At 60.1% G+C, this 16,868-nt stretch overlaps 1 protein-coding gene across 6 annotated transcripts; it reads left to right on the forward strand.

The window, feature by feature from the left end:
* Positions 1-1,577: 1,577 nt before the first annotated feature.
* On the forward strand, positions 1,578-16,517 carry ANKRD9 (ankyrin repeat domain 9). 6 transcript variants are annotated; one of them, XM_082387469.1, is made up of 3 exons: positions 1,593-1,715; positions 11,775-11,827; positions 12,420-16,517. In XM_082387469.1, the coding sequence occupies exon 3, from the start codon at positions 12,467-12,469 to the stop codon at positions 13,409-13,411; it is 945 nt and encodes a 314-aa protein (XP_082243595.1). In that variant the 5' UTR covers positions 1,593-1,715; positions 11,775-11,827; positions 12,420-12,466; the 3' UTR covers positions 13,412-16,517. The 6 variants fall into 6 exon arrangements, with proteins under 6 accessions (XP_082243593.1, XP_082243595.1, XP_082243592.1 ...); XM_082387466.1 differs by having other exon boundaries at positions 1,594-1,715; positions 11,775-11,849; XM_082387465.1 differs by lacking the exon at positions 1,593-1,715 and adding an exon at positions 10,671-10,809 and having other exon boundaries at positions 11,775-11,849.
* Positions 16,518-16,868: the final 351 nt, after the last annotated feature.

The raw sequence follows: 16,868 nt of genomic DNA on the forward strand, positions 1-16,868 counted from the left end.
CTCTTCCACTCCCGGAGAGCTGCCCTCCGCACCCTGCGCCCTGCCGGGGTTCGAGGACTCCCTGGAAGGGGGCGCCCCAGGAAAGGATGCGAGGGGAGGGGGAAACGCAGAGCGGGGCCTCTCCTCGCTTTTCGCGCCCTCCCCATCGGACAACCACCCCCGCCACGCCCCCGGACTTCGGATTGGCCTATCGGGGCAGTGATCCCGCCCACGAGGAAAGGGAGGGACCGCTAACCCCAGGGGACCAGGCGTGGGTAAGGAAAGCGGCGCTCGAGGAGCCCGAGGGGGCGGCCGAGTGGCCACAGGCGTGGGGTGGGCACGATTGTCGCTCTTTCACGCCGGAGACTGAGACCCAGAATGGGAAGGGGCCTGCGGCGGCCACGTGGCGAGTGGAGAGCGGGGTGGGCTGCTCGTGGGTGGAGACCCAAACCCGCGAATCCCGCCGCTGGGGCAAGGCGCTCAGTTGTCCCCTGTCCGCTAGTGACCTGGGGCGCCCCGGCCCCGCTCCCTCGCTGAGCCCCGTGCCGGGCTGAGGGCCGCGACGACGCGCGCGGCCGCCAGGGGGCGGTGTCGGCCCGCGCCGGGCGGTGGGACAGGACACCGCTTCCAGTTCTGAGCGGATGGAGAAACTGAGGCCCGGCCCACAGTGGCTCCAGCCAGGGCCTCGCCCCCTCCTCCGTGGGGCCGCACGGCGGGATCCGATAAGGGGACCTCCCTCCCCAAGCCCCGGACCCGATGAGTCCCATAAGCCTAGATGACGTCCCCGTCCCCCCACGCCCGCTCCAGCCCCTTGCTGAGTGGCTCCGCCTCCCCGGACCTCAGTTTCCCCTCGTGTCACCTGAGAGAAAGTGATAGACGCGGGGATCCAGGCCCGACTGCTCGGGGGTCTTGGGAAGCGGGAGGTTCCTGCGCGCGGCTGGCAGGAGGGGCCTCTGTTATCCTTAGGACTCATCTGAGCTGTGTGACCAGGGCCAGGCCTTAGTTTCCCCTGCTGACTCTCTTCACTGCAAACCACAACTATTTACTGAAGGGGACAGTGGAAAAGAAAGCGGGAGGTGCAACGAAGTGGGGGGCTGCCCTTGGCCCGGCCCACCTTGGCTGTGCCCCCTCAGCACCCAGGGACGGGGTGCTGCCCGCTCTCCCAGGGCAGCCCGAGGCCTGGGCGTGGAGCCCCGAGGGGGCAGCGATGCGCTCAAGGTGGCACAGGCAGGCCGGCGTCCAGCCCCTCCGTGCTGGGAGGCTCAGGGAGGGGGCCAGCCGGCCTGCCCCGCCAGCGTCCTGCCCCTGCCAGAGCTCGCCTCCCCCAGGAGAAGCCAGGTCTGCGCTCTGCGGGCTCCTGCCTGGGTGGGCCGGAACCTGGGCTGGGCCACGGCCGAGTCCCCCTTGTGCTCAGGGCTCCTGGTGCCTGGGACTCTGGTGCAGAAGAGATGAATCATGTACTTCCTGCTCCCCGCCCTCCAGGGACTGGCCCACACTCCCCATAGGGTGACTGGGCCGGCCAGACTCCTACCCATCCTGCTCCCCCCGTTCCCGGCCGGCCCTGACCCCACCCCCAGCCTGATCAACTCCTGCACTTAGTCATCAGTATTTATGGGGCACCTACTACCCTCCCGCAGGGACAGGCTGTGGGCAGAGGAGAAACTCCCAGGAGTGCAGGACGCTGTGGTGGAGCCCAGAGAGGCTGGGCGAGCTCCTTCAGCCGGGTGGCACCTGCGGTGAGTCTGTGTGGGCTTCTGGGCATGGGCAGTCCAGGCGGAGGCAACGGCGTGCGCAAGGGCTCGAGGCCCTGAGGCCCGAAGGCCAAGGTTCTCGTGGAATGTGAAGGGGTCTGGTCCTGAGGCAGAGCAGGGGTTTTCGACTCGGGTGGGTGGCATCTCCGAGCAGGGAGGGCTCCTAGCAGAAGGGCTGAGTTGACTTGGGTGTGACGGGATCCCCTCAGGCTCCAAGAGGCGGGGGCTGAAGCTGGAGCCTGCAGAGTCCAGGGCAGCCTGGCCCTGGGAGGTGGGATGGAGTAGCGAGGGGGGCGGGGCGGGGTGTTTGGACACAGAGTCCAGGGGATGATGTGAGGGGTGCAGGTGACTCCTCTTCATCTCAGGTAGCCTCCTCCTCCAGGAAGCCTCTCCTGCCCACTCACCTCTGGTCCTCAGGGCAGGCTGCAGGGACTTATTAGTTGAATTACTGAGTTAAGCTGCTCAAAAGGGCTGGCTGACCATCTGAGTCCCCTGGCGAGGGATGGAGAGGCCCCAGCCCACCATCCCAACCTGCATCTGAGGCCCCTCCATCCTGTGAGTGGGAGAGATTTCTAGCAGAACTTTCCTCAGCTTTCACAAGGGGTTGGGAACTCACGAAACCAAAGCCTTCCCTTCCTAGGCCCGGACAAGGCTTATATGCTCCAGCCCTGTGGGCAAAGCCCTGTCCCTTCTCTGAGCTTGTTTCCCTACCTGTAAAGTGGGCTGACAATCCAGCCTACCTCCCCTGCGAGCTCATGAGATGACCGGCTGAGAGAGCATTTTGCCCGCGGGACCTGCCTCTTTAAAAACTTACCTTAATTATGCAAATAGTATTTGAATATGTGCCCCTTGTGAATGACTCAAACCATAAAGAAGGTACAGAGAGTAAAAGCTAAGAGCTCCTTCCTCCTCCTCCTCCTCCCCCTCCTCCCCCTCCTCCCTTCCTTTCCTCCTCCCACCCCACCCCCGCCTCCCTGATGTTCTCCCCAGGAGGCCCTGCAGTCACAGACCAGTGTGTGGCTTCCAGTATTTTTCAAACAATAGGGGGACTTCCCAGGCGGTCCAGTGGTTACGACACTGCGCTCCCGACGCAAGGGGCACGGGTCTTTTAACATTTTTATGTTGAAATATTGAAAATTAATCCTAGGAGCTCTGTTACTGCCGTGTCCTGCAAGAACTCAGTGACTTCTCAGGAAGGCCCTCTTATCTCCTCTTGACAGATGAGGAAACTCAGGCTCTTTATTGCCGCCTGTGGCTGCATGATACCCGGGCTGTGCGTTAGTTAGTCACGTGGCAGCTGTAGGTCTTACCTCCTAAACCAGGACCTGTTGAGAGTGAGGGGGACACTATTATAATTATGCTGGGATGACAAGGACGGTCTTGAGCAAATACTCTAAGGAGTCAGGACTTTTTCAAGTGATAAACCCCTGTCTCCAACTGGCCTAACCCAAAGACTGGATTATTTAAATATTAAATAAAATATTAAATAAAATTATTAAAGACTAAATATACTTTAATATAAATATTAAATTAAACATTTATTTAATTAATTAAATATTAAATTAAAAAATAAAAAACTCAACTGGCTCATTTAAGGAGGAAGCCTGAGTCCTCAGGCACGGCTGTTTCCAGGGATCCTACATGGACCCAGAGACACCAGCGAGAGTCTCACATTGGGTTGGTGGTGGGGGCGGATTTGAGGGAGATGCTCCCTAGGCTTCAGGCCGACACAAGGCCCTCTCCAAGAGCCAGGAGAGGAGCAGTGCCCAGCTGGGAAGGATGCAAAAATCCCAGCTGGGACGGATGCATTATGATTATTTTTGGTGTTCCCCTTTGGATGGTCACCTAGGAGGTTTCCGGTTTTGTTTTTTTTTTTAAGATTTTATTTTATTATTTATTTATTTATTTTATTATTATTTTTTGGCTGCATTGGGTCTTAGTTGCAGCACGCGGGATCTTTCATTGCAGCGCATGGGCTCTTTGTTGCGGTGCGCGGGCTTCTCTCTACTTGTGGAGTGTGGGTTTTCTCTTCTCTAGTTGCGGCGCACAGGCTCCAGAGCGCGTGGGCCCTGTAGTTTGCGGCACACGGGCTCTCCAGATGAGGTGCGCGAGCTCAGTAATTGTGGTGCACGGGCTTAGTTGCTCCGTGGCATGTGGGATCTTAGTTCCCTAACCAGGGATCAAACGCATGTCCCCTGCATTGGCAGGCGGATTCTTTACCACTGGACCACCAGGGAAGTCCCAGGTTTCCAGTTTTTTATTATTAAAAACACAGCAGGGACTGTACCTGCTTAACAGTTGGTAGTTAACCTGTATTCTCTTCAAAGGTTTTACTCTGAAATAGTTAGAAATAAAATATGCAGGCAGACCTCATTTTATTGCACTTTACTGTGCTCCACAGATATTATGTTTTTCTCAAATTGAAGGTTTGTGGCAACCCTACGTCGAGCAAGTCTGTTACCGCCATATTTCCAACTGCATTTGCTCACTTCCTGTCTCTGTGTCACGTTCTGGTAATTCTTACAATATTTCAAATCTTTTCATTGTTATTATATTTGTTATGATGATGTATGATCAGTGATCTTTGATGTTACCACGACAACTCACTGAAGGCCCAGATAATACTTAGTATTTTTACCAATAAAGTGTTTTTTATTTATTTATTTATTTATTTATGGCTGTGTTGGGTCTTCGTTTCTGTGCGAGGGCTTTCTCTAGTTGCGGCAAGTGGGGGCCACTCTTCATCGCGGTGGGCAGGCCTCTCACTATCGCGGCCTCTCTTGTTGCGGAGCACAGGCTCCAGACGCGCAGGCTCAGCAATTGTGGCTCACGGGCCCAGTCGCTCCGCGAGCACGTGGGATCTTCCCAGACCAGGGCTCAAACCTGTGTCCCCTGCATTGGCAGGCAGATTCTCAACCACTGCGCCACCAGGGAAGCCCCAAGTTTTTTTTTTAATTAAGGTATGTGCCTTGTTTTTTTAGACATAGTGCTATTGCACACTTAATAGACTACAGTATAGAATGAATATAACTTTTATATGCCCAGGGAAACCACAAAATTTGTGTGACTCACTTTATTACAATATTTGCTTTATTGTGGTGGTCTGGAACAGAACCTGCAATACCTCTGAGGTCTGCCTGTAAAATTAAGGTTGAATTCTTTCATAAAACTGTAAAGAATTAAACAAGTGAACAAAACCAAAGCAGTGAGCATCGTACATGGAATTTGGCACTTGGGCCAGTATTTATCTGGGATAAGATACTACAAAAGAAATTGGTGGACCCGAGAGCACGAGCATTTTCACTGCTGGTGGCGCCTTCCAAGGTGCCCTCCCCTCCTCTGCATGAGAGTGAGGGCTTGATTCCTGACCTTGTCAGTACAGGCTGTTTTCGGTATCCTCAGTTTTTGCCAATAGGCAAAACAAGAGCTTGTACGTTTACCCATTTCTTACAGAGCTGAACATCTTCATGGGTTTATTGGCCAACCTGTGAATTGCCTATTCATACCCCTCGCCCGTTTTCCTGGGTTAATCTTTCTAACAGGTTGCAGGACCTCCTTATACATTCTGAATGCAGACCCTTGGAGGCCAGGTGGGCTTTGGCCCAGTCCAGCCAGGTAGTGGTAGTACAGGACCCAGGAGAGGTGGGGGTTGGGTGAGGGATACCCCTCCCCCCTCCCCTGGTCCTGGCCACTTCCCATACTGGCCTTGGCCAATCCTGTCCCCTGGAACAGCTTCCTTTTTTTTTTTTAAGGGTATTAGTCATTTTATTTTTATTTATTTATTTACTTATTTTATTTTTGGCTGTGTTGGGTCTTCGTTTCTGTGCGAGGGCTTTCTCTAGTTGTGGCAAGCGGGGGCCACTCTTCATCGCCGTGCGCGGGCCTCTCACTATCGCGGCCTCTCTTGTTGCGGAGCACAGGCTCCAGACGCGCAGGCTCAGTAGTTGTGGCTCATGGGCCCAGTTGCTCCGCGGCATGTGGGATCTTCCCAGACCAGGGCTCGAACCCGTGTCCCCTGCACTGGCAGGCAGACTCTCAACCACTGCGCCACCAGGGAAGCCCCAACTTCCCTTTGAGATCGAAAATCCACCTGACTCATGTCACAGATAGAGACTGGCACTCAGACAGGTGCAGTTACGCAGCCCAAGTCCCACAGCTGGTGAGTAGGGATTAGAACCCAGCTTGTCTGGCACCAGCTTCCTCCCCCAGGAAGCTGCCCGCCCTCCTCTCTACCTGCAGCGCAAACCCCGAGCTGTGCTCCCAGCCCTGGGCCACCTGCCAGATCGCCCTGCTCTGATGACAGGCTCTGCTGGGCTTGCTGGGGGCAGCTGGGGCTCAGGTCAGGGACGATCTCCCTGTGGTCAATGAACCCCTCTCCTCAAGCGCCGCCCTCCACCCCTTGGCACTCTTAGCGAATGACCTGGAAAATAGAAGCTATCTGAGTAGACTTCTCTGACTCACCTTTGCCTGTGCTCTCACTGGCATCCATGCCCAACCCTCTGCCCCTCAGGAAACACTGTCCATGCCCGTGGCAGGGGCCTTCCTTCCACTCGTGGCAGCCCGGTCCCTGCTGGCCTCCAGGTCATGGCTCCAGAGGCCTTCCCTGCATCAGTGTTTCGGCGCATCCGTGTGCTACACATGAGCACACACGTGCAAGGTGCAGCACACCGCACACGGACACGTGTACACACATGCAGGCACAGCACGCCAGGCATGTGCACAGATGCACACACACACGTGGCTCCAGGTTTTTTGTTTTAATTATTTAAAATATTTATTTATTGAGGTTGCACCGGGTCTTAGTTGCAGCATGCGGAATCTAGTTCCCTGACCAGGGATCAAACGCGGGCCCTCTACATTGGGAGCCCGGAGTCTTAGCCACTGGACCACCAGGGGAGTCTCTCTGCTCTTTTATTCTTTAACCCACTTACCTCCAGCCCCCTTTCCTCCCTACACATCTTTCCCGGTCCCTCCCCCCACTCTCCTCTCCACATAGGCTTCTCCTGCAGTCCCATGACCTTCTGTAAAGGGCACCATGACCTCCATGCAGCCAAATCCTCCTGACCCGCTGGTGGCACTTGTCCCAGGTGGCCACTCCCTCCCCCTCCGGACACCTGGGCCCTTTTGACTTCCAAGGGCCTCTCCCCATCCCTACATGCTAGACGTTCCAGCCTGGCCTCCGAGCCTTCACTCCGTTTTTTTGTTTTTTGTTTTTTAATGTTTTATTTAATTAATTTATTTATTTGGCTGCACTGGGTCTTAGTTGCGGCATGTGGGATCTTAGTTCCCTGACCAAGGATCGAACCTGGGCCCCCTGCATTGGGAGTGCGGAGTCTTAGCCACTGGACCACCAGGGAAGTCCCCGAGCCTTCACTCCTGGTGTCATGCTTTCAGTGCCTTCTCTCTCCTGTGACCCCCAGCTGTATGTCACCAGCGGGGCTTCTCCCTCCACCTCCCGTTACCATGGACACACCAAGGTGGCTGACAGGCATCTTCAGGGACGCCCCACCCCCTGCTCCTCCCCGACTCGGGCGGCATTCTAGACTGTTCTCTCCCTCTCACAACCACCCCAGTTGGTCAGAGCCCACACAGAATTCGCTGCTTGCCCCAGTGCCCTCCATGCCGCTCGCCCTGCCACCCCTTCCCAGGCCAGTCGGCTACTGGGGCTTCCACCCTCTCCTCCTGGGGTTTGCTCCCCGCGGCGAGAGGGAGCCTGAGAAAACCCGAGGCAGCCCCTGCTCGGAGCCCTGGCTCCCCCGAAGTCCTCCCACTGACCTCGGGGTCCGTCTGTGTTTGCAGCCTCGCCCACTACCCCTCGGACCTGGCCGCACACGGACGCCGCCGCCTGCCTGCGGGGGGGGGGGGGCGGGACAAGCTCTCCCAGGAGAGAGGGGAGCATGACAGGGTCAAAGGTCAAAGCCATACTTAGAAGGCTGTGCTGGTGAGCCAGGCCTGAGCCGGGCAGTCCGCCCGCCCCCAGGCCGCCTTAGTCTCTCCGGGAATTGAGCCCTCTGCCCCTCCCCCGCCCACTCCCCACCCCCGTTCGCAGCCTCAGAGGGCAGCAACCCGACACAGGACGCTGCTTCCTTTGGGGGAGCACTTCCCCCCATCGCCGCCCCAGACTCTGCCACAGCCCCACGGAGGCGCGGGCAGGGTGTTCACCGCAGCACTGGGGGACCACACGCGTGCTGGGCACAGGGGGCAGCTTTCACCAGCAGAAGACTCAAAAGAGATGACGTGCGCCCCAGAGCGGCGCGTCCCCCAGAGGGTGAGTCTAAAAGCGACCGTGGGAGAAAAAGGCAAGCTGCTGAGAGGGAGCGCTGACAGCGTGATGGAGAGGGTTACAGTGTCAGCTGCCACCGTGGGAAAGCGCCGGCGCTGGGACTGGGCCGCAGGACAGGCACGCAGACCTTCAGGTTTCCCCACATGTTAGTTCTTAAACCGGCTCATGGGCTCCCAGGCATTTCAAAGTTATATTATCATTTTGTACGCCTGAAATAATCCACTAACTTCCAAACCTCCAGGTCCTTGGACAAACCCAAGCTCCTTGTCTAGCCATTCGAGGCCCTATGCTTCCCGGCCCCTCCCAACTGACCTCTGGAGCCTCCCTCTGCCACTTCCAGACCTTTGCTCCAGCTGTGTCCGGGCCAGGAATGCCTTTCCTCTGCCCCACTTGGTCTTTCTGGCTAAGTCCATGTCCATGGGAAGCTTTCTAAGTAGTGGAGAAATGGGGTTGAAACCGTGCAACTGAGATTGGGACTTGGACCCACAGGCTGGGACTCAAACCCAGCCAAACCCAGATTGGGACTTGAACCCATGGTCTTTTAACTGAGATCACACACCTGGTCTCAGGACTTAATGAAGCTCGGGTTCTTGATGTCTCATTGCAGAAAGAATTCAGTGAGAGGCAAAGTGATAGGTTAAGAAGTGGATTTATTTAGAGAGAAACACACACTCCACAGACAGAGTGTGGGCCGTCTCAGAAGGTGAGAGTGGCCCCAGGGTACAGGGTTGCCAGTTCTTGTAGGGGTGGGTAGTTTCACAGGCTAATGAGTGGGAGGAGTATTCCAGCTATTTTAGGGAGGGGGTGAGGATTTCCAGGAATTGGGCCACGGCCCACCTTTAGACCTTTATGGTTGGCCTTGGAACTGTCATGGCGCCTGTGGGTGTGTCATTTAGCATACGCTAATATATTACAAGGAGCGTATACTGAGGCTCAAGGTCTAGTGGAAGTTGACTCGTTCACCATCTTGGACCTCTTTGGTCCTATTCAGTTTGTGTCGTGTCCTCGGGCTGTGTCATTCTTTTAAAGGTTGTGCCCTGCCCCCTTCCCTCCTGTTTCAGGGTCGGACTTGATTTTCAGAGAGGCCTTCGGGAAACCCAGCGAAGAGTGAGGAGGGCAAGTCAAAGGGGGAGGCGAGGAGGGTTCGAGGGGTGGAGAGAGACCTGCCCCGAGGCCAGCTGCACACCAGGCACCTACAGCCGATGCCCTGTCACCCTCATTCCACCGGTAGCCATGGAGACGGTGTGAGGTCTCACCTCCAGCCCTTGAAGAATAGAATGGGGACATGGGAGCAGGGCAGCTAGCGTCTTGAGCCACAGGTAGTTCACCTGGGACACCACCTCCCTACGTTGTCTCCCAGGGTCTGGGGACTCCAGAAGGCCAGTGTCAACCGTGCAACCCCAGGATTTCCATTCATTTTGCCCCACCCATCTGAGAGGTCTGGAACAGGACAGCTGGGAGAAATTGTAGGGAGACTGAGGACTAAAGCAGGGAGGAGAGGACAGGTGAGGTGGGGCAGAGGTAGAGCTTGGACTCCCAGCCCAGTGTTCCCTGTACCCCCCACCCCTGGCCCATGATCGTTTTCTGTAAATCTGGTGGTGATCATGGACCCCCTGAGAGGTATGGTAGGGCCTGCAGGGCCATGTTGCACTGAGGTGGGTGGCATTTTGGGTGGGGCTATCTGGTGGGTCTCCGGCACGTGTGTGCTCCACACTTTGGCCCCCTTGTGGAGAGGCCGGGGTGGTCAGGGCCCCGTCCACCACACATGTCTGAAGGAAAGAAGGGGAAGCGCCCAGCTTCCCTTCTGGCTGCTCCTCACTTGGAGGTCACCTCCCAGTGAGCCCCGATTTCCTGGCCGGTGAATTAGGGGTCATAATTCCCACTGCTACCGGTTGCAAAACTGAATTGAAATCAAGTATGTTTAGCACAGAGACTGGTACACACTAGGCCCTCATAAATGGCTGTCTGCATTCGTTCATCCATTCGTTCCCTGGGAAAGTCAGCTTGGAGCAGGGGCTCGAGACGCCCCGATCCTCCCGGGCAGAAAGCGGCCGGGGCCCTTAGGGGTCACAGTTCCTACGCCCTGACCCCTCCACGTACAGTCCCGGAAAACAGTCCCGGAGGAGGTCATCCCCAAGGTCACAGAGGGTCAGCGTAAAGGGGACGTGGAATAGGACTCGTGGGGTGCCGAAGAAAGTCACGCTCGGCGGAGCCGGGGCGCCTAAGTGCGCGCCCAGTCTCTCACTGAGCCGGGCCACAGCAGGCGGTGCCCAGGGGCCCTTCCCGGCGCGGGTCTCCCGCCGCCGGGAGCTCGAAGCCCGGACCCTTTCCTCGCCGGCCACTCGGGTTTCCGGGAGCCCCGCCCCGCTCACTCCTCATCCCGGCCCCGCCCCCCGCGCGCCCTCAAGTTTCTCCCAACTTTTCCGCGGGTCCCCCTGGGCGCCCCGCCCGCCGACCGGTGACGTAACAATGGTGCAGCGCGGCGGCCAATGGGCGGCGGCGGGGGCCGGCAGCGCGGGCCAATGGCGGCGGCGGGCGGCCCCGCGGTCCTGCCCGGCCGGGGCCGCACTGCGCCGCCCGCCGCCCGCCCGCCCGCCGCCGGCGCCGGCACCGCCGCCCAGCGATCTGGCCGCGGCGGCTCAGAGCGCGGCTGCGGCGGGCGCGGGCGGCGGCGGCATCCTCCCGTCCGTCTGTCCTGGGAGCTTCGCCTGCGCGCCGACCCGCGGGGGGACAGCAAGCTTTCCGGCCCGCAGCGGGGGCGGGGACGCCAGGCCAGCGGCCCCTCCGACCCCCAAGGTGAGTCCCCCTTCCTCGGCCGGCTCGGCGTGTAGCCGCCGCCCCCCTCATCCCCTCCAGACACACGCGCACGCAGGTGCAGCCCTCGCTGCGCCGGCCACCGGCCCGCAGACACTCTGGCCTCGACCCGCGACCCGCGGCCACCCGGGGTCCCGCCGTGCCGCCGGTGGGGGACGGGGAGGAGCTGGCGGGCGGCCCTGGGCTCGCGGCCTTGCCCTCGGTGGCCCAACCCCCCATTCACTGAGCCGCGACCGTGACTCGCTGCCCAGTGACGTGGGGCGGCTCAACTTTACGTAACCTGCCCCGCTCCCAGTGCCCACACAGGGTACACCCGGGGCGCGGAGACCCAGGGGTGGGGGGTTACTCCAGTCACGGTGTCCCCAAAAGGGTGCTGTGGCTCCAGCCCCCAACCCCTGTGCCCGTCTCTGTAACTTAGTTACCCAGTGTGTGTGGACGCAGTTTATCCGCTGACCCAGGTCCCTTGTGACCAAGGGCTTACCCTTGAGAAAACGCAGTGGGGAGCTTGGGCCAGGGGTTGGAGGTCAGGGCTCAGGTTGGCGCAGGGGGCTCAGAGGGCAAGGTTAGGGCTCAAGCTGGGTTCCCTGTAGGTTGGGGGTCCCCCCACTTCTGGAATGAGCCCGAAATAGGAGTTAGGAGATCTGGGTTCCAGGCCTATCTCTACCATGACTTGCCAACTGACCTTGGACAAGTTTGTCCCTTACTGGAAAATGGCATGACAGTACCTGCTTCTTCTAGTCGTTGGGAAGACTCAGGGAGCTAGCAGACCTGGAGGGGATTTACAGACTGTGAAGAGTGTACACGCCAGTTTCTAGGTTGATTTCATCCTCTTGCCTCCTCCCAGGAGCTGGGGGCGGTGACATCCAGTAAACACCATGTTCGGGTGGAAGGCTAGAGGCCCCCACTTCCTGCTGTGGCTCACAGACTGCCTTCCCTCTTTCTTACAGATGAGAAAGCTGAGGCTCAGGGAACAGTAATACACCCACCTACACAGAACTAGGTAATCGCGGTGCACTAGGCAGGTAGGTCTGAGTCTAGAGCTCTGACCCTGCCTGGCCTGGGGTAGGGACCCCGACCGCAGTCGGGGGTCAGACAACAGGGTCAAGGTTAGATGGGGTTGGGGATAGGGAGCTTGGGCTACAGAAAAGATTTGGCTCAGCTTGAGATGTGGGATGCAGCTTTCCTAGTCCCCTACCTGGCTTTTCCCTTGATTGGAGTTGGATGCAGCTACCACAGGTGGGAGCAGGAACTCTTCCAGTGGGTCCCTGGGCTGGACGGGGTGTGGGGTTTCTGTGTGGCCTTGACGGTAGGTGGGGCTGTGAGGGCAGGGACAGGGAAGGGCATCTTTAGCAGAGGTACCGGAGAACAAGACAGTTTCGGGGAGGGCGATCAGGCGCAGCTAGATCAAGGATGTGGGAGGTGGTTCAGGGCCTAGGAGAAAAGGGAAGGTGTGAGGAGTGACTGGGAGGGCCGGTCGGAGGCTGGGGGGAGGTACGAGAGCGGCCCGGACAGGTGGGGCTGTGTGAGGATTGGACGGGAGACCCCTCTCCGCCCGGATCCTCAACCCTCACTGCGCTTCTCTCTGCCCGCAGGTGGTCGGCCCCAGGCCCATGCCCTGAGACCGGGAGGCGCCGCCAGCATGCCGTGGGACGCGCGGCGGCCCGGGGGCGGCGCGGACGGCGGGCCCGAGGGCGCAGGCGCGGCGCGCTCGCAGGCGCAGAAGCAGTGCCGCAAGTCGTCGTTCGCTTTCTACCAGGCCGTTCGCGACCTGCTGCCCGTGTGGCTGCTGGAGGACATGCGCGCCAGCGAGGCCTTCCACTGGGACGAGCGCGGGCGCGCCGCCGCCTACTCACCGTCTGAGGCGCTGCTCTACGCACTCGTGCACGACCACCAGGCATACGCGCACTACCTGCTGGCTACGTTCCCGCGGCGCGCACTCGCGCCGCCCAGCGCCGGCTTCCGCTGCTGCGCGGCGCCCGGGCCGCACGTGGCGCTGGCCGTGCGCTACAACCGCGTGGGCATCCTGCGCCGCATCCTGCGCACCGTGCGCGACTTCCCGGCCGAGGAGCGCACGCGCCTGCTCGACCGGCGAGGCTGTAGCCGCGTGGAGGGCGGCGGCACGTCGCTGCACGTGGCCTGCGAGCTGGCGCGCCCCGAGTGTCTCTTCTTGCTGCTCGGCCACGGCGCTTCGCCCGGCCTGCGCGACGGCGGCGGCCTCACGCCGCTCGAGCTGCTGCTGCGTCACCTGGGCCGTGATGCCGGGGCCGCCCCCGCCGTCGGGGCGCCTGCGCCCGGGGAGCCGCGCCAGCGCCGCCTGCTGCTGCTCGACTTACTGGCGCTGTACACGCCCGCGGACGCCGCCGGCCCGGCCCGCCGCGAGCTGCTGGGCGACCGGCCGCGCTGGCAGCGGCTGCTGGGCGAGGACAAGTTCCAGTGGTTGGCGGGCCTGGCGCCACCCTCGCTCTTCGCGCGCGCCATGCAGGTGCTGGTCACCGCCATCTCGCCTGGCCGCTTCCCCGAGGCCCTGGACGAGCTGCCACTGCCGCCCTTCCTGCAGCCGCTGGACCTCACGGGCAAGGGCTAGACCGCGGGGGCACCCCGGGTGCTGGATTTTTGGAGAATACTATTTTTCAGAGCGTTGTACCCGGCACTTTACATATATTGTTCTCTGGACAGCAGAATCTCTGTTTTGTCTGTAGCGTGCTTTGGGGGCTGGGCCAGGACGGGCAGGCGGACCCGGAGCTGCAGGTCTTCTGGATCCGACCGCGCTCAGCTCCCCCCCTCCCTGCGTGGAGCTGAGCTGCGGGGTCAGGCGACGCCTGAGAGCCGGGCCCTGCCCTCAGCTCACTACCCAGACCCTGAGGAGCGGCCTCCCATCTTGATTTAGAGCCTCTGGGAAGGTGTCCCATAGGGAGAGACAGCTGAGCTGGGCAGGTGCAGGGGGGTGGACTGACGTGTCCAGGCAGGGGGACGGCGTGTGCAGAAGGCCTGGAAGCCGAGGGAACCGCCCGTGGGCTCTGGGCGGAGGTTCTCTGCCCCGTCAGGTGGGGCCTTGACCACTCCCCTGTGGGGCTGGGCCTCAGGTCCCTAGCTGTGGAGGGCAGGACCCAGGCTGTGCCTCCTGTTTGCCCCCGTCCCGTACTGGCCACCTGCCTCCTCCTTGGCTGTCACTGGGACCGCCCCCTCCCCAAAGAAGCCCAGGCCTGGACTTGTCGCGGTCGCCCCTTTGGCTCTCTCCTCTGGCGACTAGCAGGTACCTAGTCCTGGGGCTCCTGACGGGGGTGGCTGCGTCACCCCGTGGGCGGGCCCTCCAGCCTCAGCCAGTAGAGCTGGTTTCCGCAGGAAGGGTTTGAAGATGGAGACTGGTTGACCCTTCAGGACAAAGGGACCCTGGCTGAGAAGCTGGGTCCGTGCCCCGAGGAGCCTTGGGATCGGGGATGGCCAGGCTGTCCTGCCCGGGAATTCTGCTGGGCCGTGAAATTCAACCCGCGCCGGCATGGGCTGGAGGGCCACGATGTTCTGCCAGGAGCAGAGGACTAACGATCTGCCCGATGAACAGTGACCGCCTGGCTGGGGGCACCCACTGCCCACCCTGCCCCCAGTGTCCCCGAGGGGGGCATGCCTGGGGGCCGAAGGGGCTTTGGGTGGTGGTGGCAGAGTCCAGGGTGGTGGGCCGTCGGAAGGGGGCTGTGGAAGGGGCCTGGGCAGCGGGAAGCTCTGCCAGGGGGCCTGGTTCTGGTCTGCACCTGCCACCCACTCTGAGGGTGACCTTGGATAAACCCCTGCCTTGGGCTTCAGTGTCCCCAGCTGTTTACAAAGGGGTTTTGGAGCATCTCCAAGCTCCCTACCTGCCCTGGAAAGGATGTGACCCCCGTTCTTGGGAAGCGTAGGGTGGGTGGGCACACGGCCGTGGTGGGGAGGAGGGGGGGATGGAGGGGTGTACGGCCCAGTGCTGATCCTAGATTCTGGGTGGGAGTGAGGGCTTCTCCCCTCCTGCTGTGTGTCCTGGCCCAGTTAAATAGCCTTTCTGAACCTTGACACTTGGGGGCAGTGGATACTAGCATCTCTTCTAGCTTAAAACTTGGGACATCAAGAGTCCCCTGGTTCTTACCGGGATGCGTTGCTGGGGGAGGGTGCATTCCTTTGGAGGAGGTGGAAAGCACAGACCAGAGCAGCAGGTCGCCGTGGCTTCTGGGCTTTGGGCTTAGGGAGATGTTGGGAACTCTTGGCGCCCTCGTGCCCAAGCAGCTTGAGCCTGGGCACCTGATGGGGGGACCTGGGTGTGCGGACTTCCCCTCATGTCTCCCCGGTCCCAGCTCTGTCCTCTGTGGGGTTAGCTCTCCTGGCCCAAGGCTCAGGGCTAGGCCCCCATCCGCTTCCCTGCTAGACCTACAGCTGCCCCTTTGGTGACGAACTCCTTTGAGCCCCCTGGGCTGGGGATGGAGTGATGCAAGGTTGGGGGGGCTCCCTGGCGGGGACCCCACAGAACCCATTGTCCGGGGAGCAGGAGGCGGCCCCTGGGCTGGTCCTGGCACGCAGGGCAGGATGCGGGCAGGAGTTGTTGTGGGCACCACAGCAGGGGGCCCAGCCGGAGCACAGCTTCATAGCTTGGAGGGGTGCAGGGCAGGAGGGCAGCGGGGGCGTCAGCCCCGGGTGTCCTGGCTGCGGCTGGGTGGGACAGGGAGCCACAGGGAAGGCTGAGGAAGCCCTGTGGCAGCAGAGCGGGGCCTGATTCCTGGCACAGCTCCCACTGAGTCCCACTGGGGACGCCTGGCTCAGGGCACCCCAGGGGTCCGTGGGAGCAGAGAACCCAGAGCAGCAGTGCAGGGCGGAGAAGCCTCAGGGTTATCTGGCCGCTGCTGCCGGCCGAGTGAGGGCGGGCGGGCGGGCCTCAGCACTGGCCTTATCGCTCCTCTGGGCCCTCCGGCACCCCCAGTCACCACTACCACCCTGGCGATGAGCAGGGAGGCCTGGGGAGGGCCAGAGTCAGCCAGGAGACTCAGCTCTTGGCTGTTGGCAGGTGGCCTTGATGGCTTCTCAAAGGCAATGGCTCTGCCTGGGACAAGGCCCACGTGTCTGGGGCAAAGCGCCTTGGTTCGTTTGTTCACTTCCTTCATTCCATGAACCTTGTCTAAGGAAAACCCCACTCCTGCCAGTACTGGCCCCGCCATGCCCACCCAGGGGCCCAGGGAACTTCCAACTCCGGAGAGCTCAGGGGCCAGAATCTCTGCACCCCAGACACCTGTCGGGGAGGACAGAGAAGGCTGGGCTGCTGCTCCCCGAAGTACTGTGACCCTGTGCCTGGAGCCCGAAAGGGATACACAGCCCTGTGATGGCCTGTGGCCACAAGGCCCCTGCTTTGCCCCCACTTTGGCCATGGTGACATGACTGTGCCTCCTTTGTGTGCTAACTTATCCCATTACTACCTCGATATTCCCGCTGATTTCCTTTCCTGTCAATTTCTTCAACTTTAAAATGCTGTATTGAGAGCAGTTTCCTAAGTTACCCGGAGTCCTGTTCAGAACAAGGATGCTTCCTGAAGTCGGGATGGAGGGGAAACAGGCGCAGGTGGGGAAGGCCTCTGCTCCAGAGTGTGTGGATGCGAACCAGCCCTGCTCCACGGTGACTGGTCTTGTCCTGCTACAGTTTAAGATCGAGGCATACTTGACATAATAAATGCACAGACTTTGCGTGGTGTGAGGGGCCATGACCAATGTCAACACAGGTGTAACCATCCCAACCAAGGCAGAGGTTGAAGATAAGAGATTTCTATCCTCAGTGATTTTTTTTTTTTTAGCCACACTGCGGCTTGTGGGATCTTAGTTCCCCGACCAGGGATTGAATCTGGGGCCCAGGCAGTGAAAGCGAGGAGTCCTAACCTCTGGACCGCCAGGGAATTCCCACATCTTCAGTGACTTTTATAAAGAATTTCTGCTGATAGAATGCATGCTCATGGTAGAACACTCGGATTGTGCAGAGAAATCCAGGGCAGGATGTGGCAGGGCCCCCTCCATGCGGCTCCCAGATAAAGAGGCTGCCCG

This window comes from Balaenoptera borealis (genome assembly GCF_965194805.1).
Source record: "Balaenoptera borealis genome assembly, chromosome: 3".
In the NCBI taxonomy this organism is placed as follows: domain Eukaryota; kingdom Metazoa; phylum Chordata; class Mammalia; order Artiodactyla; family Balaenopteridae; genus Balaenoptera; species Balaenoptera borealis.